Here is a 25,268-nt window from a genome sequence, read left to right on the forward strand (position 1 = left end):
AGCTAGGACTTCCAAAACTGTGTTGAATAGTAGTGGCAAGAGCAGACATCCCTGTCTTGTTTCTGATCTCAGTGGGAATTCTTTCAGCTTTTCACCATTGAGAATGATGTTTAGCTCTGGGTTTGTCATATACAGCTTGTATTATGTTGAGGTAGGTTCCTTCTATGCCCACTTTCTGAAGGGTTTTTTACCAGAAGTAGGTATTGGATTTTGTCAAAGACTTTTGGTGCATCTACTGAGAAGATCATGTTTTTTATTCTTCAGTTTGTTAATGTGTTGTATCACACTGATTGATTTGCATATATTGAAGAATCCTTGCACCCCTGGGATAAATCCCACCTGATCAGGATGTACAATCCTTTTAATGTATTGATGGATTTGGTTTGCTAGTATTTTGTTGAAGATTTTTGCATCTATGTTCATCAGTGATTTTGGCCTGTGATTTTCTTTTTGTGTGTGTGGTATCTTTTTTTTTTGTTATCAGGATGATGGTGGCCTCATAGAATGAGTTTGGGAGTGTTCCTTCCTCTGCAGTGTTTTTTAATAGTTTCAGAAGGATTGGTATTAGCTCTTCCCTAAATGTTTGATAGAATTAGCCTGTGAAGCCATCTGGTCCTAGATTTTTTTGTTGTTGTTGTTGGAAGTTTTAAAATCACAGTTTCAATTTCATTACTTGCAACTGGTCCACTCATCTTTTCTATTTCATCTTGGGTTTACTCTTGAAAGAGTGTACTCTTCTAAGAATTTGTCCATTTCTTCTAGATTGTCCATTTTATTGGCATATAGTTGCATGTAGTAGTCTCTTGTGATCCTTTCTATTTCTGTGATGTCCATTGTAATTTCTCTTTTTTTTGTTTCTAATTTTATTGATTTGAATCCTCTCTCTTTTTTTCTTGATAAATATGGCTAAGGGTTTATCAGTTTTGTTGATCTTTTCAAAGAACTGAGTTTTTTTTTTGTTTTGTTTTATGATCTTTTCTATGATTTTCATCATTTCTATTTCATTTGGAGGTTTTTTTCCTTTCATCACATTAAGTATATTGTGCCACTCCCTTCTGGCCTGCAGGATTTTTCCTGAAAAATCTGCTGACAATCTTATTGGGGTTCCCTTTTATGTTATTTGTTTCTTTCCCTTACCTGCTTTCAATGTTTTCTCTTTGTCTTTAATTTTGATCATTTTTTTTAAATATGTGTCTCAGGGTATTCCTCCTTGGGTTTCTTTTATATGCTACTCTTTGTGCTAGCTGTATTTGAGTGAATGGGTTCTTTCACATGTTAGGGATTTTTTTGGACTATTATCTCTTTGAATATTTTTTTCTGTCCCTTTCTCTCTCTCTTCTCGTTTTGGCACCCCTGTAATATGGATGTTGGTGCATTTGATGTTGTCCCAGAGTTCTCTTGACTTTCTTTACTTCTTTTCAATCTTTTTCTCTTTTCTGTTCTGCATCAGTGATTTCCACTAGTATGTCCTCCATCTATCTCGTTTATTCATTCTTCTGCCTCCTATATTCTGCTGTTGGTTGCTTCTAATGAATTTTTATTTCAGTTATTATATTTTGCATCTCTGCTTGCTTAAGTTTTAAATCTCGTGTTTCTTGGCTCAATGTTTCCTGTAAATTATCAATCTTTGTCTCCAGTTTATTTCCGGTGTCTTGCATCATCTTCAAGATTCTTTTCCTTCTGGTGGGTGGGGCTTTGTCCCTGAGTGAGATTAGATATGGCTGTGTTTCTGGGGCTTCTTTAGGCAGCCTCTTTACTGATGGGTGGGGCTGTGATTCCACCTGGATTATTGTTTGGCCCTGGGCTTTTCACTGCTGATAGGTGGGGCTGGATTTTCCCAAAATGGCCACCTCTAGAGGATCACACACTGATGAATATTCCCATGACCTGTGCCTCCAATATCCTTCCCGCACAACGAGCCATAGTCATTCCATTTATCCAGGAGATCCTCCAAGAACTGCAGTCAGGTACAACCCAGATTCCTATGGATTCTCTGCTTTGCTCTGGGATACAATGCATATGAAAGCCTATTTGCACCTTTTTGAATGGGGTCTCTGTTTCCCCCAGTCTTTTCTGTGTATGCAACTATTTTAAATGTTTGGTTTGCACCAAGCATGAGATATATATATCGTCTCCACACCCCCATGCAATTGTATATGTACAAGATTAAGTTTCTGGTTTCTTAGTTTCGGATGCATTTTCAATATCCTGTAACTGTCTCCTCTTCTCATGTCGCTAGTTTTGATATTACATTTGTGTGTGGATTATTTCCTTCCTTTACTGTATGTTTGTCTTTTCCAGTCATCTTTCCATTTGTAATTTTCTTGTTTCTAGTTGTGGCATTTTCTTTTCCACCTGGAGAAATCCTTGTTTCTTTGTTATAAAGCTGGTTTAGTGATATAGAATTCTCTTAGCTTTTGCTTGTCTATAAAACTTTTGATTTCTCCATCAAATCTGAACAAGAGCCTTGCTGGGTAGAGTATTTTTTGTTGTAGGTTTATCCCTTTCATCATTTAAAATATATTGTGTCACTCTTCTGGCCTGCAGAGTTTCTGCTGAAAAATCAGCTGATAACCATGTGAGGATTCCCTTATATGTTATTTGTTGCCTTTTCCTTGTTTTTTTTTTTAATATTTTCTCTTTAATTTTTGTTATTTTGATTAATATGTGTGTTGGCATGTTCCTCTGTGGTTTATCCTGTGTGGGACTCTGCATCTTCTGGTCTTGGGTGACTGCTTTCCCAGGGAAGATAAGTTTTTGGCTATTTTAAAATATTTTCTCAGGCCCTTTCTCTCCTCTACTCCTTCTGGGACCCCTACAATGCAAATGTTTATGCTTTTAATGTTGTCCCAGAGGACTCTTAAACTTTCCTCATTTCTTTTCAATCTTTTTAAAGATTGAAAAAAATTCTCTTCCACAGACGTGCTTGTCAACATTCTGTCTTCCAGCTCACTTAATTTTTTTTGTTTCATTTATTCTTATTGATTCCTTCTAGTGTATTTTTCATTTGCAGTTACTGTATTATTCAACTTTGTTGTTCTTTGTATTTTCTAGCTATTTGTTAAACATTTCGTGTATCTTCTTGGTCTGTGCCTCCATTCTTTTTCTGAGAGCTTGAATCTTTCCTGTCATTAATATGAATTCTTTAGCAGGTAGGTTGCCTCTTTCTATTTCACTTAGTTGTTGTTCTGGGGTTTTATCTCATTTCTTCATCTAGAACATTTTCCTCTGCTATCTCATTTTGTCTAACTTCTGTGTTTGTTGTCTGTTCCACATGCTACAGGATTGCTGTTCCTTTTGCTTCTGGTGTCTGCCCCCTGGTTGATAAGACTGATCCATAGGCTTTTGTAGGCTTCCTGGTGGGAGGGACTGGTACCTGCCAACTGGTGGATAGAGCTGTGTCTTGTCCCTCTGGTGGGAAGCACCATGTAAGGGCCTGTATTTATAGGTGGCTGTGAGCTCAGGATGACTTTAGGCAGCCCATCTGATGATGGGTGGGGTTGTTTTCCTATCCTGTTGGTTATTGGCTTGAGCCCTATCAGCATTGAAGCGTTGGGTGGAGCCAGGTGTTGGTGTCAAAATGGCACTCTTCAATAGAACTCATGCCAGTGTGCACTCCCAGATACCTCCACCACCAGTGCCTTCATCCCACAGTGAGCCACAGCCATCCCCCACCTCCTCAGGAGATTCCAAAACAGCAGGTAGGTCTGGCCCAGGCTCCCATGAAGTCACTGCTTTTTCTGTGTCTTGGTGTGCACAAGAACTTGTGTGTACCCTCCAAGGGTGGAGTTTCTGTTTTCCCCCATTCTATGGAGCTCCTGCAATCAAGCCCTGCCGGCCTCAAAGCCAGGTGCTCTGAAGTCTCATCCTCCAGAAGCCAGACCCTAAGGCTGGGGATCCTGACATGGGACTTAGAACTCTCAGTCCTGTAGGAGAGCTTCTGCAATATAACTATTTTCCAGTTTGTGGATCATCTACCTAGTTGGTATGGGATTTGATTCTAACACAAATGCACCACTGCTATCTCATTGTGGCTTCTTCTTTGTCTTTGGATGTAGAATATTAATTTTGGTAGGTTCCAGGCTTTTTTGTCTATGGTTGTTCAGCAGTTGTGATTTTAGTGTTTTCATGAGAAAAGGTGAGCTCAGTTCCTTCTATGCTGCAATATTGTCCCAAGCTCTGGTCAGTACCAAGTACCACATCTTCTTTATCTATTGATTTGCTGATGGATACTTAGGTTGCTTCCTCATCTTAGCAGTTGTAAATAATGCTGCTATGAACAGTAGGGTGCACTTATCTTTTCAAATTAAATCATGTACAGTTTGTTAACATAGTATATCACATTGATTTGTGGATACTGAAGAATTCTTGCATCCCTGGGATAAATCCTACTTGATCATGATGTAAACATCCTTTTGATGTTTTGCTGGATTGGGTTTGCTAATATTTTGTTGAGGGTTTTTGCATCTATGTTAATAAGTGATATTGGCTGGTAATTTTCTTTTTTTGTGAAATCTGTCTCGTTTTGGTATAAGGCCTACTGGCCTTGTAGAATGAATTCAGAAGAATTCCTTGCTCTGCTATTTTTTGGAATAGTTTAAGAAGGATAGTTGTTTATTCTTCTTTAAGTATTTTATAGAATTCACCTGTGCAGTTGTCTGATCCTGACATTTGTTTGTTGGGAGTTTACTATGAATTCAATTTCATTACTGATTCAGCTTCACTACTGCTAATTTGTCTGTTCAGATTTTCCATTTTATTGGCATGTAATTGTTTGTAGTAGTCACTTGTCCTTTGTATTTCTGTGGTGTCATTTGTAATTTCTTTTTCATTTCTGATTTTATAAATTTGTGCCCTTTTATTCTTGATGAACCTGGCTATAGGTTGATCAATTTAACATTTTAAAGCAGCAGCTCTTAGTTTCATTGGTCTTTTTTTTTTTTGGTCTTTTGTCATTTTAGGGCTGCACCAATGATATATGGAGGTTCCCAGGCTAGGGGTCAAATCAGAGCTGTAGCTGCTGGCTTATGCCACAGGCAGAACAACACCAGATCCAAGCCAAGTCTGCTACCTTTACCACAGCTCACAGCAATACTGGACCCTTAGCCCACTGAGCAAGGCCAGGGATCAAACCTGCTTCCTCATAGATGCTAGTCAGATTCATTTCTGGTGAGTCATAATGGGAACTCCTTTTTTTTTTTTTTAATTGTTTTGTTTTAGGTTTTATTTCATTTATTTCTTCTCAGATCTTTATGACTTCTTTCCTTCTATTAAATTTGGGTTTTGTTTGTTCTTAGTATCACCGTTATCTCCTTTAGGTATAAGGTGAAGTTGTTTAAGATTTTTCTTGTTTTCTGAGATAAGCTTGTATTGCTATAAACTTCCCTCTTAGAATTGCTTTTGCTGCATCCCATACATTTGGCATGAACCACAAGGGATTGTTTTTGTTTTAATTTTCCTCCAGCTATTTTTTGATTTCCTCTTTGATGGTTTTTTTTTCCCAGTGATCTACTGGTTGTTTGGTAGCATATTGTATAGCCTCCACATGTTTGTATTTTTTGCAGGTTTTTTCCCTCGTGGTTGATTTCTAGTCACATAACATTGCTGTCAGAAAGAATGCTTGATATGATTTCAGTTTTTTTAAGTTTACTGAGGCTTGTTCTTAAATTTACTATGGTCTTGAAAATGTGATCTAGGAGAATATTCCATGTGCACTTAAAAAAGAATGTATATTCTTTTTGCTGGAACATTCTACATATATTCCATCTGGCCTCACATTTGTTATTTAATATCAAATTTTCCTTATTGATTTTCTGTGTGGATGGTCTGTTCGTTGATGTAAAAAGGGTGTAAAAAATCCCCTACTATTACTGTGTTACTTTCAATTTCTCCCTTAATGTCTGTTAATATTTACTTTATGTATGCTCCTATGTTGGATGCATATGTATTTAGTTGTTATATTTTCTTGGATTGATCCCATCATCATGTCATTTCCTTCTAGTCTCTTACAACAGTCTTTATTTTAAAGTCTATTTTGTCTGACATAAGTATTCCTGCCCCAGCTTTATTTTTATTTACATTTGCATGGAGTACATTTTTCCATCCCCTCACTTTCACTCTCTGTGTGTTTTTAGATCTGAAGTGCGTGTCTTATAGGCAACATACATATGAGTCTTGTTTTTGTATTCATTCATCCACTTCATTTTTTTTGGTTGGAGCATTTAGTCCATTTATGTTTAATTATTGACATGTTATTGTTGTCATTTTGTTAATTGTATTGGCGTTTTCTTTATGGGTCTTTTTCTTTTTTTGTTATCTCATTTTTTTTTTTTTTTTACTGTCTTTAGTGGTATATTTGGATTCCTTTTTTTGTGTTTGTATGTGTATCTATTACCAATTTTTGATTTGTGGTTACTATAAGGTTTATATATAGCTCTATCTATCTATCTATCATCTACATATGATTGTTTTAAGTTGCCGACCTCTTAACATCAAATGCATTTTAACAACCCTGCACTTTTACTCTTGCCCACTCACAATTACTGTTTTTCATATCATATTTTACATATGAGTGTTTTTGGTACCCCTTATTTTGAATATAGATAATTTTAGTACTTTCGCTTTTTGATCTTCCTACTAGGTTTTTGTGTGGATGATTTCCTACTTTTAGTGTACGTTTGATTTTACTGATGAATTTTTCCTTTTGTAATTTTCAGGTTTCCTGTTTGTCCTTTTCTTTTTTGCTTAGATAAGTTCCTTTAACATTTCTTATAGAAGTTCCCATCATGGCTCAGCAGAAACAATCTGACTAGTATCCATGAGGATGCAGGTTGGACCCCTGGCCTTGCTCAGTGGGTTAAGGATCTGGCATAGCCATGAGCTGTGGTGTTGGTCACAACGTGGCTCAGATCTGGCATTGCTGTGGCATAGGCCAGCAACTATAGCTCCGATTCAACCCCTATCCTGGGGACCTTCATATGCTGCAGTAGCAGCCCTAAAAAAACAAACAAAAAACATTTCTTATAAAGCAGGTTTGGTGGTGATGAATCTTTTAGTCTCTGCCTGTCTGTGAAGCTTTTGACCTCTGCATTAAATATGGGCAAAAGCCTTGCCAGGTAGTGTATTCTTGGTTGTAGGGTTTTCCTTTTATAACTTTAAATATATTGAGCCTCTCCCTTTTGGCCTGCAGAGTTTCTACTGAAAAATCAGCCAATAGCTTTATGTGGGCTCCCTTGTATTTAGTGTGTTGCTCTTCCCTTGCTGTTTTGTATTCTCTTTTTATCTTTTGTTTTTGCCATTTTAGTTACAGTGTGTCTTGGTGTAGTATTCTTTGGGTTCATCCTGTCTGTATGGGACTTTCCGTATTTATTGGACTTGGATGTCTGTTTCTTTTCCTAGGATAGAGAACTTTTCAGCTATTACATCTTCAATTATGTTTTCAGCCCCTTTCTCTCTCTCTGTTCCTTCTGGGACCCCTATAATGTAAATATTAGTGTGTTTGATGTTGTCCTAGAGGTCTCTTATACTGTCCTCATTCTTTTTCATTCTTTTTTATGTTTAGCATCAGTGCCTTATGTTACTCCATCTTCCAGCTCGATGATCCATTCCTCTGTATCATTTAATCTACTCTTGACTCCTTCTAATGTATTTTTCACTTCAATTATTATATTCACCTCTTTGTTCTTTATATTTTCTAACTCTTTGTTAAAACCTTCTGCCTTCTTGTTCCGTGCATCCATTGAGTTCTTTGATTATCTTTACAACCACTACCCTGAACTCTTTCTCAAGTAGATTGCTTATCTCCACTTTACTTAGTCGTTCTTCTCAGGTTTTATCTTGTTCCTATGTTTGGAGCATGTTCCTCTGTCACCTCATTTTGCCTAACTTGCTATTTCTATTTTTATGTATCTGGTAGGTCAGTTATGTTTCCCAACCCTGGAGAATTGGCCTTTTGTAGGAGACGTTCCTCTGTATCCCAGCAGTGCACTCCATTCTTGTCACCAGAACTCTACGCTCTAGATTCATTCTGTGAAAGCCTCATGGGTCTTTCTGCTTTAGTGGGCTGACTATGTGAATGATCTAGTAGGCTTGGTTTGCCTCTGGTCGATTTGGTTGCAAGGTCGTACCTTGTGTGTAGGCTGCTTGTCACTGGTTGGAAACAGTAGGTCAGGAAGTGACTGACTGCAGAACCCCAACGGGCCCTTGGGCTGGTGCTGGTTCATTGATGGGTGATGTCAGGATCTAGGAAACCTTGGCACACTTCCCTGCCCATTAATGGGTAAAACAATGTCCTGGGTTTAGTGCCTGCCTACTGGGCAGGCAGAGCTGGGTCCTAGGTTCTGATTGCAGGCCCAGTGTCACTTAGCAGGTATCAGATTGCTGGTTAGTGGGGTGGTTCCTGACATAGTTGCCTGCAGGGTGCAGGGTGTCTTAAAGCTTATATTGGCCTGATAGTGGGCAGGGCTAAGGCCCACCTATTCTCAGGCAGGATTTGGCCTTCTGGTGGGTGGGCTGGGTCCACAGGTTATGGGACTGTAATTGTTCTGGGACTGATTCTGACCCCTGGTGATTAAGGCTGGACCCAAGGTTAAAGCAGGTTCCTTAGAAGGTGGGTCCTTAACCCTGGAATATCTAGGATTGGTGCCCACTCACAGATGAGTGGAGCTTGTTTTGGTGGTCTCTGGCTTGGGGTCTCCAACGGTCTGAGTTTAGAGCCTGTGTGCTTGTGCATTGGGCTGGGTCGTGGGCTGTCTGGTGGTCAAGGCCATGTTCTGAGGTGATTTTTGAGCTCAGGGGGTTCTTAAGGCAGCCTTTCTGCCAGTGGCTGGGGCTGTGTCCAAGTTAGTTGCCTGGCCTGAGGTGTGCCAACATTTGTGCTTATAGACTATTGGGCAAGGGTGGGGTTGGTGCTGGTACTAATAAGCTAGAGGGAGGATTCCACAACTGGGCCCACCAGCATCAGTGTTCATGTGGTAGAAGGAGTTCCTCAAAGTGGCTGCTACCAGTGTCTTTGTCCCTAGGGTGAGCTGCAGTTGCCTCCTGCCTCTTTGGGAGACTCTCCATGATCAGCAGGTAGGTCTGATCCAGGTTCCTCTCAAATTACTGTTTTTGCCCTGGGTCAGATTTTGTGTGCACCCTTTAAGAATAAAGTCTTTATTTTTCCCAGCTCTCTGGGACTCCCAAAAGCAAGCCCTGCTAGACTTCAAAGCCAAATGCTCTATGGGTTCATCTTCTTGGTGCAGGACCCCTAAACCAGGAAGCCCAGTGTAGGGCTCAGACCTCTTACTCCTTTGGGAGAAACTCTGCAATTCTAATTATTTTCCTGCTCGTGGATCACACACCCAAGGGTATGGAATTTTGACTATATTGTAACTCACCCCATACTCATCTCATTATGGTTCCTTTTTTATATCTTTAGTTGTAGAAGATCTTTTCTGGTAGGTTCTGTTAGGAAGATCTTCTTCTGGTAGGAAGAATTGATGGTTATTCTTCATGAGTTGTGATTTTGGTGTGCCTGTGAAAGGAAGTGAGCTCAGGGTCTTTCTACTCCACTCTGTATAATCTTCTCAAGATCGGTTTTTATTTGAAATCCTGCCCCAATATTTACTAACTGAATGACTTCCTGAGTTCCGGTTTCCTTAACTGCCTAAGGTTGTTGTGAAGAGAAAATGAAATATGGTAAACTTCTGTAAATTATAAAGGACCATACAGAAGTAGGAAATTTATGACATGTTTCCTAGATGTCTTTTCTTTTACATGATGGTTTACTGATACATATTTTCTGAATGTAAGCTGCACAAGGGCAGGAAGGTCATATCCTGTTTACTTTGTACCTCAGAACCTTGTATTGTGGTGCAGAGTAGACATGCTTAATTGCTGTGCAACCCTCAACTCATGGATTACTGCTACTACATCCAGAAAAAAAAAAACTATTTTAAAAAGCATATCAGATTAATTAGGTGATATTTCAGTTATATTTGATTAATCTCAAAGGGTACCTCATGTACAAATAAACATACAGAAGTTTTTAAGACAATTTATATAAATATTTTTCCTTATTATGCTACTTGTTTCTCCAGTGCTTTGTTAAAGAGAACAATATTTTTAATCTTCCCAAGTCCCAACATACACGTTGTCAGAAATGTTTTAAGCATTACAACTGCTATTTATTTGTCAGTGAAATGGACAAAAGTGAAGCATTTATATTATATTTTAGAATTTATAAAGCATATTTTTGTATTCTTTCAATTCTGACAACTACTTTGTTTAGGTAGGTTATTTCTTTCAGCAAAAAATGAAGCCCAAGTCAGGGATTCCTCACTGTCATTTTTATTCACTTCCATATCTAATAGTCTGGCTGGATATTATTTCACAAGTTCTCTGTGTGTGGCAAGAATCAGATGATCTTTCTAAATTGCAATTTCAAAGAATCTTGGTTTATGCAGTTTAACAGCATGCATATAACTTCATAAATATTTTATGAATCATACATTTAAAAAGTTGAGACCTAAAAGTTTTGAGGATTAGAATAAAGCATTTCCTTCTAGAAAATATAAAAGCATATTTTCTTATCCAGCACCAGAGCAGCAATAATATACATTTATTTATACATGAAGATGATGCTGTCAGGGTGTCGTCCCATAAAAGCAATGAAGGATATGAACTGTTCCAGATATATTCTGTCCCCTGGTTCCATTTGAAATGCCTGCAGCTATGAATAGGCTGTGAGGTCAGAGACCTAAAGACGTAGCTTATGACTCTGGCTTTAACAAAGGCCCCATCTTCTTTACCAAACAGTCAGGTTTCTCTTCTAAAACAGCAATTTGCTAAAATGTTTACCAAAAACCTAAAACTACTACTTTCAAAGTGATTCAGCTATTTCAAGATGGTAGTTGAGTCCTTAAAAAAGTCTTACTCCTTATATAATTGTCATCTTTGGTTAAAATTATTTTGGAGAAGTTAACGTGTCAATTAATCAAAAAAAAAGGTGATTAATAGCCATTTAGTTACCATGGAGCCATTACACTATAAATAAAACACAAAGATATTAGGCACTTGCATGGATCCCAACATCTGTTCCAAGTGTACACTTTTCAAATCAAGAGTCAGAGTGTTTGGATACTTCTGAGACACATAACATGGCCTTAATCCCACACGTTGATTTGTTAGTATACCCCAGCATGCTATTTGTCTTGGTAACTTGTGATTTCAAAAACTAACAGAAGATGATTTGTAAGGAAACTTTTCCTTTTGTATATAGTTTTGAACATCTGGTCTCAAAGAGCAGAGACTTCTGGTTTCTGGAGGACAAACTGAACTATCCTACGGGAATACCTTAATTCTTACCTGAGGTCAGACAGGTAACCAGGAGAAAGGGTCTTATTATTCCAGTGACCTACATCTTAGCATAATTAGAGTTTAGAACCTTCAGAGTTTCAAATTTAGAATCTGACATTTTAGACCCTTTTGAGCTTCCCATGAATAGAACAGTCCTATGACTCTTAAACCCAGGGCTGCTGAAAACAAAAAGAGGGAGCTAGAGAAGAGAGGATACAGACAGATCTTATTTCCTCCCTTTTGTAGTCTTCTGTTGTCTTGTCAAGTCAGGAGTAAGGACAAAGTTTGAATGAGAAGAAACTGGGCTGAATTGAAAAAGGCAGTCTGGGTTTCGAAGACTGGGCTGCTTCTCCATCCTTTTTGTTGAACATTAGTGAGTCTGCCCCCTGGGTGGGAGCTGGAGGGGGAAATGCTAGAGTAGCTCTTCAGAGCCCACATCCTCTTTACTGTTCTTTACTGCCACCCACATTTGCCAATTGGCTCAGGAATCTATGTCCTTTATGCCATGAAGAAGTCACACTAGAACTCCTAATTCCCAGTTCCAGAGACTTATTAACAAGAGACAATGGTGCTTCTTTTATCTGATTACAGCAACCTATGTTAAGCATGAATGAGGTTTAATCCTTGGTGGCCAATTTCGTCTGAAAGTGGGTGCTGATGAGCCAGATGCAGTAGAAAGAGCACTGGATCTGGGCTGCTATGACCTTAGCTCCAGGTGTAGTAGCTCTGCCACATATTAGATATATTCTCTCCATTTAAAACAAGAAAAAAATGCCTCTTCAGAGCATTGTTACAAGGGTTAAATAAGATAATGCAAGTGATACTCTAGTTACATTTATTACCTAATAATAGATGTTAGAATTTTCCACCTCCCCTTGGTGGGAAGTATAAGAAAGCTGAGGTGGCTTCTCACATAAATTTTCTGTTTTGGCTTTCTTAGAACTCATTTTCCTCCAGCCCAGCCTGTGAGGAAGTAGTAGAGATGAAATACTGGTGATGCAGTTAGTATTACCTGAGAGCTCACCTTTCCCCCTTTTCTGTAAGAGTCTTGGCACCCTATGGAATTCAGCAAAAGAAAGAGCTGTGACCTAGAAACAGAGTGTGAGTTACACAGTGACCTACAAATACTTAAAACTTAGAATCATAAATCTATATATTTAGAAAATAAAATTAGCAGAGCAGTTTTTAATCTATGTGGTAGGAACACTTGGTGACAACATGAAGGTACACGCCACACGGGAATAAAAAAGCTCCCTGGTGCTTGTAAAGTACAGGGCACTGCTATGGCATGATAGACAAAAAAAGATATATTATTCCAGTGGTACATATTTTCTCCCCCGTAATCTCATATATGTATACATTGGTATGTTTGTGTGACTGGCTAAAGACAGCTCTGATTAATGGCTGCATGAAGAAATAATAATTAGCAATCAGAGCAAATTAAATTCCTGGCTGACTCCAAGCCCCTGAGTAAAATGCAACCCTTGAGGATACTGTCACATTCCTTCATTTACTTGGCATTAGGCCACTTAGTCACCTGATTAAGACAGATGTGTATTTACCAAAAAAAAAAAAATTAAAAAAAATTGATCTTTTGAGGAGATATTTGCCATTTTTTGCTTGCTTAGCATGTCATCACCTTTCGAGATCTGGGGGAAACCTGATTCAGATGGATGGACATATGACCCAGGCCTGGTCAATGATAGTCCCCACCTCCCAGGGACTCAAAGACTCAGGCTGAACCAGAAGTGCACCCCACGTTGCTTCTGCCACACCCCAAGCAAAGACACCTCTCCTTCCTTATTTTGAATGAGGTAACTCTCACTTACATTCAGGAGACCCAAGCATAAGAAAATTATCGCCACGACTAATGAGTCTGATTTAGCTCAAGTTTAACACCACACTTATTATTTATAGTTATAGAGCAGTTCCAAGAGCATTTTAGCAATAAGAAAACAGTCTAACTCACTGAATCAATGAATACCCTCTAGAGAATTCATGGGAAATAGATTTCACTGTCACCACTATAGTTTTGCTAGCAAAACCTTCCCCATGCCTTAAAACAAAAGTCATATGCACAAAATTCACAAGATTATTTTACTAGAATTTTTTTGGGGGGGATGATATATTCAATTTTTCACAAAGAAAATCTTCAGATTGAACTCTAGTGAAATAAAAGAAAATTCAAGTTCTTGTGTCAGTCTCAACTGCCCTGGATACCGAAGCAATAGCCCTTCCGTCTCCTGGCGTGCATGGTTCAAGCTGTCAGTTATGCAGCCACCCTTTCATGACCCTCAGCCCTCTGCATCATGTCTCAGTAATCCCAGACACTAATTCTGAAAAATTCCTCCTGTCTGCATGGTTTTCCTCATTCAGCTGAGAATGTTGCTGGTTACCGCAAAAACTGTTCACCAACCATATGCTCTGGTCCATACGGCTTTCTTCTTAAACTCTGGGAGAACTCTCAAGGACAGCAGGGTGGCTAAGGGGACAAAAAATAAAGTGCACTGTTGTATCTAGTGGAACTGCATTTGCAAAGGTCATTTAGATCAAAAAGGTATTAGAACTTGGCTTATTGTCACTTGGCTAATCTTTGAGAATTCCCATCAAGCCTTATTTAATGAAAGAAAACGAGTAATCAAGGTTGAGAAAAAAAGATTTTTTTTTTTTAAGTTAGTTTGCAAACAGTTAGTGGGAAATTCTGCAAAATTAAAACCAAAACTGACTTCTGGAATGCTGGTGATGTTCTTTTTCTTAGTCTGGGTGCTAATTACATTGATGTGTTCCCTTTGTAAAAATCTACTTATGACGTGTGGACTTTTCTACATGAACATGATTTTTCCACTAAATGTTTAACTAAAAGGTAAACAACAGAAAAACTGATCCTGTAATGAACTTAGGGTTCATGGGCTCAATGGAGCAAGCATGACTGTACTAAACCGTATGTGAACATATACATTTTCTTACCTGTCATGGGTCCCTCAGGGATCAATTTAAAGTAGGGAAGTTATATATAATCCCTGTAGGTGACTTATTATATATCTTATTTTAGATACTAATATAAGTATAATGTAAATATATTAAGATGTAATTTAAAATATATTAGTGTGAAGGAATGAAGGTAAGCCAGAGTTACACAGTAACTGTGTGTGACTCTAGTAAGCCCTCGAATATATGACCAAGTGAACATGTATTTCCTTGACCAATATAATGATTTTCCTCATTGGTATCAATTGTTATCTTCATGACCTAAGACAGTATATGTTTGGAACAACCAATGGTATTATGGACCCAAGGCCATTAGAAATGAGTCCAAGCTGAGAGTCCCAGGTGGCTCAGTGGGCTGGGGATCCAGTGTTGTCACTGCTGTGGCTCAGGTCACTTGCTGTGGCATGGGTTTAATCTGGGAATTTCCATAAGCTGTAAGTGCAGGGGAAAAAAAAAAAAAAAAAAAAGAGTCCAAACTCCCCAAGGAAGAGTTTCCCCCAACAAATGGAGGCAATCCTAGCAGCAAGTCTCTAGGGAAGAGTCAAGTGAATTATGTTAGACCACTGCCCTGATTTCCTGGGAAGTTCTGTGATTGATCAGAATCACCTTCCTAAACACGCCCTCCTACCCACTTTGGATGTGAGAAGAAAGATCAGCACCAATACATTAAGAAATGCCTCCTTATTGGGCAATAAATAAATTAGACCCTAAAGTAAAATATGGTCATTTATCACAAGAGTTCGAAAGTGGGTAGCTTTCCCAAGGTAAGACTTTTCAGTGAAGCAACTTATAGGGTGTCAGGGCATCAAGAGCACCACTGGTATGACCCAGACCCCAAATCCCAAGATGTGGATGACAGTACAAGCTGTCTCAGGCCACAGAGTCCTTACCAGAAGACTTCAGATTTCAGTATAAAAAAATTGACATAATTTTCACAGGAAGATTGTATTTGTGGATCAGTCAAATAAAAAATACAAACACCATCTAAATACCTGGAAGCATGGAAAATGTCCAACTCCCTCTGCAAAATACTATGCAGCCATTAAAAATACTACCTATGAAGCCAGTGTAAGAACATGTTGAAATGCTTTTAAAATAATTTTAACATAAAAAAAGTAGTACTTAAAAGTATGTATGTACATTTTTTTTTCAATTGTCTATGATAAAAATGTTAAAACAACACTCATACACAGAGGGAGCAAAAACTTAGGAAAAATAAAACTGTTATTGGGCAATGGAATTCTGGATTCCTCATTGCTTATTCTTTTTACTTTTCTGAATTTTCTAAATTTTGTCTTTTTTTTTTTGTCTTTTGTCTTTTGTTGTTGTTGTTGCTATTTCTTGGGCCGCTCCCTCGGCATATGGAGATTCCCAGGCTAGGGGTCGAATCGGAGCTGTAGCCACCGGCCTACGCCAGAGCCACAGCAACGCGGGATCCGAGCTGCGTCTGCAACCTACACCACAGCTCACGGCAACGCCGGATCATTAACCCACTGAGCAAGGGCAGGGACCGAACCCGCAACCTCATGGTTCCTAGTCGGATTCGTTAACTACTGCGCCATGACGGGAACTCCAGGATTCCTTTTTATCTGCAGTTCTGCATCTAGATTCAACCAGATCCAGATAATGTAGTTCTATATTATTTACTATTGAAAAAAGTCTGCATATAAGTGGACCTGCATGCTTCAAACCTGTGTTGTTCAAAGGTCAATGGTACAAAAATTCATTGTATTCTACACATTTACAATGCCCTATCCTAAAATAAAATTAAGAAAACAATTCCATGTTCAATAACATCAAAAATAAAGTATTTAGACATAAATTTAACAGAAGATGTGACAAACTTATGCACTCCTGAATTTTCTAAATTTTAATTAAAGTCATATTATGATTATAAGAAAACATTTAAAGACCATTTAAGTGAAAATTAAAGGCAAGGGGACTCTTTTTTGAATTTATTTTCTAATTCAAAATGCCATACTGGTGACAGTTTAGATTACTGCTCTAAACTGAACCAAGACCAGCCCTTTCAGGAGACAACACACACTAGAATGCTCTTCTGGAGCACCGACAACACTAGATGGTTTTTCACAGAATTGGGCAGAAAAGCATGGAAGTGTAATACCTTTTAAAAGATCCCTGGATTTTGCTGAGAGGCCTTCTTTAGGGCTTTCCATGATGCTGAATAGCCAGTCAATGAACTAGAGTGAAAATGAAGAACAGTATCAGTGAAAACAATCTCACTATCAGTAAGACATCATTCTGAACTTTGGGCCTTCATATATGTGTATCAGGGTGATAGTGCCTAGACAAGCTAGGAAAGTGGAAAGCAGATAGGACAAGGCAAAAGAGATGGTAAAGTTGGAAATAGGTCTCATTTAATTAAATGACCCAGCAAAGTCAAACCTCCTTCCTCCTTTGAATAGCCTGGGACTTGCTATAGGTTTTAACAGTGAGGCAGACATGGGCCCAGAGGGCCTCCCATGTGCCACGAACATTAGGTCTCATCGCTCTAAGAAGCCCAAAGAGGTTAAGGACCTTGCCCAAGTCCACTCCCAGTGACTGGCAGAGTCAATATTTGAACACTTGGCATCAAAGTCTTACACCCTTTTTTCATATCATGCTGCCAGCCACCTGGTTCTGTGCACATCAAGCCTTGGCCCCTAGGCTGGGCAGTAAATAAGGAAATACATCAGATGTAAGCCCCTGTTTCTAAAATAAAATATGTTTTTATAGCTGAGAACAGTTTTCAAATGGCTATGAAACAAAGTTGAAATGCAAGAGAACAATGCATAAAACAATTTGCCAGGTAGACCCAAGCGTGTAAACTGCAAATAAATCCTGCAAATGAGGTAAAAACTCACAGTATTCATGAGTTTGACTGATCTCCCAGGGTGCAGCTGAAATTGTTTTTGAATTAGATACAGGGTAATTTCATTGACTAAATATTCCCAATATTGACTCACTGAAAAACATATATTAGCTGTAGGTAGTAGGTAGGGGTTATAACTTTGGACATAGAAGCTGGGTTGAAGAGTAAAATATTCCTAGTTCCCTGCTTTAATTAAAACTTTTTTTGTGTTTTCTTTTCCTTAGTTTTATCATATCCTCCCAGTAAGTACATAAACCAAGTACTACAAATACATCACAGATGCAGGATGTCAACACTGTAGTCCAAAGCGAAATGGGTGTCCCAGGCCAGAAATAATATGAGGGAATAGGATACTACATTTAAATTTATTTTGACTTAAAATGAAAAAGAAAATCCAAAATTTGGGGCAATAATACTAATGCTTATCAGGTTTAAGAAAACAAAGGCATTTTAATTGAGACGCTCAGTGGAGTTGTTCATGGCTTAACTGTAGTTCCAGTATTCAGAAATATTTTTAAAGATTATGTCCAGATTTTAAGAATAAGCCACAAAAAGTTGGCTTTAAGCCTGCAACCTCATAAAAATCCACTTTTGATTAAATGGGATTCAAAACAAAAAATCTTTCAATGGACAATTCAAGACAGGTCAGAGCCATGTAATGAGAAATACGGGATGCAACGTATTTTCATACATGCCGCGTGACAGCTAGTAGCACGGGGAAATGCAATATTAAAAACCAAAAGGGGAGATCCCAGGTGGTGTAGTGGGTTAAGGATCAGGCCTTGTCACTGCTGTGGCTCAGGCTGCTGCTGGGGCATGGGTTTGATCCCTGGCCCAGGAATTTCCACATTATGGGTGTGGCCAAAAAGATTATAAAACAAAAACAAAAACAAAAAGGTGCTTCTAAAATTTGGATTTTCCTGAGCGCAAAGGTGATGACCTTTGGCCTTTACAAATCCCCCCACAGGATCCAGCACAGGCCAGAAGCACAGTGGGCACTAGGAACATCGCTATAGTGTTGAATAAGCTGTGGGGAGCCCTAAATATGGTAAAAGATGGACACTCCAGATTCACATCTCTCCTTGGAAGATTTCCTGGGCCTATCCACAGGAATTGTTAATTCTTTTTTTTTTTTTTTTTTTTTTTTGTCTTTTTAGGGCCACACCTGCAGCATAAGGAGGTTCCCAGGCTAGAGGCTGATTCAGAGCTATAGCCGCTGGCCTACACCACGCCACAGCAACGCCAGATCCAAGCAGCGCTTGCGACCTACACCACAGCTAATGGCAACACTGGATCCTTAACGCACTGAGCGATGCCAGGGATCGAACCTGCATCCTCATGGATACTAGTCAGATCTTCTTTCCATTGAGCCACAATGGGAACCTCCCACCCCACCCCACCCCACCCCTGCCCCCTCATACCATCTTGCAATCTTGAACTTGCCTTCCTGCCTCCTCACTCAAATTCTCAGCTCTCAAGAGACTTACTCATTCCCAAGATCAAGAACACATGCCCTCAATAAATGAAGGCAAGTATAAGCTTTCCCTTCTACCTCACCCCTGACTGTAAGCAAGTCATGGCTGCTGTCACTGCTGTTGTTTTTACTCAACAGTTACCCTGAGCCTGGGCTAGCCTCAATCTTCGAGGCTCGGCATCTGGCTGAGATTTGGGGATGAGAAAAAGGAGGTAGTCTAAGTCAAATTTCACTTGATTCCAACCTTAGTTCTACAGCAGGAACTGCAGAAGAGAAAACAGGCCGCATGCCCTGACAAGCAGGTGGCTGCCCAACCTACCTTCTGGGTCTGCTCCTTCCATGGCTCTTTCTGAAGCAGAAGAGGCATGCTACTGGGAAGGAGAGTGAGAGCCTCCTGCAGAGTGACCCTGTGCAATGGACTCCTGCCAAGGAAGTTTGATGCTGGCCCAGCTGGGCCATTTTCCTGATGCCATGGCAACCAACTGGCACTGAGGCCGAGGAGGAGAGGAGCAGCGTGATCTGCCCATGCAACCACTGCGGTTGCAAATATCAGCAACAAGAAGTCCAAAGCCTCCAGAGGAAAGAGAAACAAGATTAGGTCATATGTTTTAACAATTCAAAGGAACACATGTTCACATATGCAGCTCCCATGGTGATGCAATGTTATCTTCCTCTTCACTCAGCCCTTCCCCCTGCCCTAGAAGAGGAAGTGGACTGAACAGCAAACTCTATTTTGTCCTTAATGAGAGATATTCTGGGGTTTGGAAAGGTTTGAAGGATCCTTTTTTTGTGAGGACAGAGACCCAGCAGTTTCATTATCATTATTTTAACATTTCAGGAGAAACATAATTTATTTAACGTTTAATCGTACTGAGATCCAAACATTCCTCTGTTTTGGTGTTTTCAAAGAGATTTAAAATTAATTAAGAGGGATTTGGACAGGGATATTTAGGCTTATTGTTATGTGGCCAAAACTGATTTTTAAAAACATGTACATTCTACTTTTGAACAGAAATCATAACAAATGACTCTCCACATACATTAAAAATATTTTTGGAATCCATCCATTTAGATTTCAGACTAATCTAGACACTTGTAGAAATGGTGGTAACAAGGGCTACCTCTGAGTTATTGTATTACTGTGATTTAAATTAGGCTTTTTTCTGCTTATCCACATTTTCCAATTTTTAAAGATTTCTGTAAGGAAGCAGAGCAGGTTAATAAAGAAGAGGAAATGAAGAAGAAGAGAAAGGATAGATCATACTAGTTCAAAAAAAATTTTTAAAAGTACCTCTTAATCTCTTAAAATTCCTAATCTCACTAATGAAAATTTCAAAAAGACACACAGCTCTGCAGAAAAGCTGGGCAGAATATCAAACAACATCCCAGGTTATGCATATTTTACTCACACACTAAACAGGAGGTTCCTAAAATATGGCTAGAGAAAAATACTAAAAATACTAAAACAAAAAACGCACAGTAAGCAGCTGGGTCAAGAAAATGAGGACAGTAGGAAAGTGCTACTGTTCATTTTTTAATTAATCTATTTTTTTTTACTCACTTTTTGGGGTCATAGGTAATTTGCAAGTGAGATGAAAATTCCTCTCCAATATGTGCACATAAATATTGGTACAAACACAGATTCCTGGCATACACTTCAGGACCCCTTCAAACCAGGTGTCTAAAGCTGTGCTCTGGGCCAGTGCAGAGGCCAGGTCCCTGTACTCCACATTCCTTGTGGGATCCAGCCCAAGTCAGGACCCTAGGCTCCCTCTCCAGCTAGAATCCTTTGTGTGCTGCCCATTAAGGAATGTGTTCTGTTGAAAATATTTTTCAAAGGGCAGCCGTGGGTGTCTCCAAGAGCCTGGTAAGAACATCCATTTCCTTGTAACATCAGAGAGTTGTTATCCTTGTTTCCCAAAAATAAAAGGAAGGAAGGAAGGAAAGCTGCAAGCGGCAACATACTTCTCTTCGGGGAGAACAAATAGAAATTCTGTATTTTAGGGAAGTGACAAATTACTCTCCTAGATTGTACCTCATCAAGGGCCTTGTTCTGAACAGACGTTGACTGGTAAGCAACATTTCTGATATAACCCATCAGTTCCAAGAGCCACTCCATTCTCTTCAAAACCCCTGAAACAAAAGGACATTTTCTTACCAGGCTGTGGCTCCTCTCTGCAATGTAAAATAGACCAGTGATGACCATTTTAACTAAAGCAAAACATCCGGTGAGAACTCCGCGCAACAGTGTCAAGTCTTTTAAGATACCTGACACCTGTGCTCACTTGTGAGAGAGTTCTTTAATACCATTTACATTAGATGACCATATTTTGTCTTTAGGTTTTTTTTTAGTTATTATTTTTTAAGGGCTGCACCCACGGCATATGGAGATTCCCAGGCTAGGGGCCGAATAGGAGCTGTTGCTCCAGGTCTACACCACAGCCACAGCAACACAGGATCGGAGCTGCATCTGCGACCTACACCACAGCTCATGGCAACACCAGATCCTTAACCCACTGAGCGGGCCAGGGATCAAAACTGCTTCCTCATGGATACTAGTCAGATTTGTCTCTGCTGAGCCATGAATGGAACTCCTGTCTTTAGTTTTAAAAGCTAATTTATTCTTCAAACCTGTGATAAAGTAGTTAAATGCATTTATTGGAGTTTCTCAACATTAAACACACTCAGAGATATCTGGCATGCCAACCGGCTAGCAATGTTAAATCTTTGATAATTAGTTGTTTTTCTGAAAACATAAAAAGGAAAATAGTAGTCAGGGTTTCTGGACTTTCTTCTTCCCACCCCTCAGAAGTCCTTCTATAGAAGAACTATTTAATCTGTTTCTGTTGCTTTCTTTTTCTCATGCTTGTTAAAGAACCACCCAAAAGGCATTTTCATGAAAACATCAGGCAGAATCAATCAACATCCATCTGGCAAAGCAGGCAGAATCAACCTGATAAACTTGCTTATATCTCTGAGGGCCTGGAGGGCCAAATGCAAGATAAAAATCTCCAAGAGAATTAATTCCCACCTCCAAAGAGTTGATGATGAGAGTTGTAACTGTTCGTTTCTATCCAAGGCAGTCTGCCTTTGGGGGTATCAAAGCCTCACCTGGGTCAGGAAGCACTAAACTAATTTTTAAGTTGAGATGGATGGGACTAGAGATTCTCATACTAAGTGAAGTAAGTCAGAAAAAGACAAATACCATATGATATCACCTATATGTGGAGTCTAGAATATGGCAAAGATGATCCTATCTATAAAACAGAAATAGATCATGGCCAAGGAGAGCAGACTCATGGTTGCCAGGGATAGGGGGTAGGGGGTAGGAGTGAGATGGACAGGGAGTTTGGGGTTGGTAGAGGCAAACTATTACATTTGGAATGGATGGGCAATGGGGCCCTACTGTAAAGCACAGGGGACTGTGTGTGATTGGGTTACTTTGCTGTACAATAGAAATTGAAGAAACATTATAAATCAACTATAATTTAAAAAAATATAATTTTCAAGTTTGAGGAAACAATGACAACCTAAAAGCCATGGGAAGCCAACCCTTCTGTTCCCAATGCTCGCCCCAGGCTGGCCTTACCGGTGTTGGCGTGGCTCACAATGCGGGCCTGATATAAGCTGTGCAGTATCATCCAGCCCAGTGTGTCTTTCTCATGGTGCTGGACAGCAACGCTGAGCACATCAGTCAAGCCCATCAAGGGGAATCGTCCTTGAGAGACCAAGTACAGTCTGACAAAGGCAGCTTTTTCTACGCTACTCTGCAAAAAAGCAAATCGTTCAGTTACTATTAAATTAACTGAAGTCATTAGAGAACCTCAGGGGCAAGGGCAAAACACAAAGTTGAGTAGGAAGTTGATTACCATTCCAAATGCTAAAATGCTTCACTTCCTGCGGCACGTAACCTATGTGCCTGTGAGCTATATTAAAACATACGTACAGATAGATGGTTATAATGTCACCTCCTTTTTCCTCATAAAAACCGTAAGTGACTTCAGGGGTTAATTGGTGAGGATGTTGAGTAAAGATACAGAAATAATAAAAACAACATAATAACAAATACAGTACTTATTATGTGCCAGGCACCATTTTCAGCACTTAGCATGTGTTCATTTGGCACTTCACAAAGTGTAGTTCACAGACCTCTGGGGGACCTCAAGACCCTTTTAGAGGGTCTGTGAGGTCAAACTATGTTCATAATAGCCCTTAAACTGAGGTAATATTCATTGTGTTTTTCACTGACACTTTCATTTTTTTGAGAAGCTAGTTTCATTTAAAATATCCTTGTAAACAATAAAAATTATTAGTTTCATTAAACTTCTGCCCTTGAGTACACTATCTTTTTAATATTCTGTATGACAAAATGGGAAGAATGCATAACTGACTGCACCGAGTATGATGGCTGTCTCAAGAAAAAACACATGTGAGATTAAGATGTGAGCTGAAATAGCCACTCCTGTCATGGAACACCATTTACTTGAAAGAATGCTTGATGGACAAACTATGGTTATGCAAACTGGGTATTTGATTATTTTTTAAAAGTGAAGGAAGTGAGACTGTCACTTCAAATAAAATGCTTGACTGTATTTGTTGTCAGTGATAAAGTTTGAGCTTTTAAGCAAAAAAAGAGTTTTGGGAAAATGTGTATCTGCTACGATGACTTTGGCAGCTTCCCTATTCATAAGAGTTTTTGGGGTTTTTGTCTTTTGTCTTTATAGGGCCACACCAGTGGCATGTGGAGGTTCCCAGGCTAGGGGTCTAATCAGAGTTGTTGCCGCTGGCCTATGCCACAGCCGCAGTAACGCCAGATACGAGCCGCGATTGCGACCTACCCCACAGCTCACGGCAACACCGGATCCTCAACCCACTGAGTGAGGCCAGGGATCAAACCCGAAACCTCATGGTTCCTAGTTGGATTCATTTCTGCTGTGCCACGACAGGAACTCCCATAAAAATTTTTGGAGGAGGTTCCCAGTGATGTTGACAAATGTGGTATATTGATACTGTATAATGAAATGTACCAAAATTTGGAAGATTTTCAAAATTTAGTGACTTTTTTTTCCAAATGACTGGTATATCTTACAAATCTCATAATACTATCTTACAAAATCATGCATTGGTAAAAGACCTAGAGCACAACGGACCAGTGGATTATAATGTAACAGAATATGTGAAGTTCATGGATATAGTTTCAGATGCCACACTGCAACTGACCTGTAAGGAACTACCACTTGCTGAATTTTGGTACCATATCAAAGATATCCACAATTATCTAAAAAGACTATTAGCACACTCTTCCCCATTCTACCTACATATCTGTGTGAGGCTGGATTTTTTCCATATACATCACCAAAATAACATCACAATAAAGCGAATGAAGCAGCAACTATGAGAATCCAGCTTTCTTCCACTGAGCCAGATTAAAGAGATTTGCAAAAATGTAAAGCAATGCCACCTTCTCACTAATTGGTTTTTTTTGAGAATGTATTTTTCTTATTTATGCTAAGATTCAATGTGTCTATTATTACTACTACTTTTATATTTTAAAATTTCCTAGTTTTAATTTCTAATATGGTAAATATTCACAGATATAACCATACAAAATTCTTTGGAGTCCTCAATAATTTTTTTTTTTTTTTTTTGTCTTTTTGCTATTTCTTTGGGCCGCTCCCGTGGCATATGGAGGTTCCCAGGCTAGGGGTCTAATCAGAGCTGTAGCCGCCAGCCTACGCCAGAGCCACAGCAACGCGGGATCCGAGCCGCGTCTGCAACCTACACCACAGCTCACGGCAACACCAGATCCTTAACCCACTGAGCAAGGCCAGGGACCGAACCCGCAACCTCATGGTTCCTAGTCGGATTCGTTAACCACTGCGCCACGACGGGAACTCCCTCAATAATTTTTAAGACACTAAAGAGGTCCTGAGACCAAAAGGTTTGAGGAACACTGTATTAACCATGTAATTCCCACACTGAGCCTATGCAATAAATTATCATCCCTGCTTTACAGATGAGGAGACTGAAGCATGGAGGTTGGGTAATGTGCCCTATGCCTCACAGAGTAAGAACTGAAACCCAGGGAGTCTGAGTGCTACACTACTACCTCCTTCTTACCTCTGTTCTTTCCAGAAATGAACAGAAAACACTGGCCTCAGCAGAACCCGTTAACTCTTTGCGGGACATCAGAACACTAGAATATTCTAGTGACAATGTTCTTAATGGCACTTTAGAAACTCAAATGAGGAGTTCCCATTGTGATGCAGCAGAAACAAAGCCGAAGAGTACACCTGAAGTTTCGCGTTCCATCCCTAGCCTCACTCAGTGGGTGAGGAATCCAGCATGGCTGAGAGCTGTGGTGTAGGTTGCAGTCTTGGCTCGGATCCTGTGTTGCTGTGGCTGTGGCATTGGCCAGAAGCTGTAGCTCCAATTCTACCCCTAGCCTGGGAACATCCACATGCCATGGATGCAGCCCTAAAAAAAAAAGAAATCCAAATGAATAACACTGCAACCTTTAGCTCCAGGTACCACAAAGTGAACTATATTAATTACTTCCAACTATATAACACTAATATAATAATAGGATATAATAAA

General features: G+C 39.4%; 1 protein-coding gene across 10 annotated transcripts in view; it reads right to left on the reverse strand.

Annotated features, from left to right (window-relative positions):
• FOCAD (focadhesin) overlaps nt 9,956–25,268 on the reverse strand; it is a 319,932-nt gene continuing 304,619 nt past the window's right edge. For all 10 annotated transcript variants that reach the window (XM_021063120.1, XM_021063095.1, XM_021063125.1 and 7 more), the window contains 5 exons: nt 22,261–22,438; nt 20,707–20,804; nt 18,991–19,242; nt 16,451–16,526; nt 9,956–13,819 (listed from right to left, as the gene is read on the reverse strand). In XM_021063120.1, coding sequence (XP_020918779.1) covers nt 13,746–13,819; nt 16,451–16,526; nt 18,991–19,242; nt 20,707–20,804; nt 22,261–22,438 — 678 coding nt within the window. In that variant the 3' untranslated portion in view covers nt 9,956–13,745. The remainder of the gene's footprint in view (nt 13,820–16,450; nt 16,527–18,990; nt 19,243–20,706; nt 20,805–22,260; nt 22,439–25,268) is intronic.

The sequence above is a fragment of the Sus scrofa genome, chromosome 1 (assembly GCF_000003025.6).
Source record: "Sus scrofa isolate TJ Tabasco breed Duroc chromosome 1, Sscrofa11.1, whole genome shotgun sequence".
NCBI lineage: Eukaryota > Metazoa > Chordata > Mammalia > Artiodactyla > Suidae > Sus > Sus scrofa.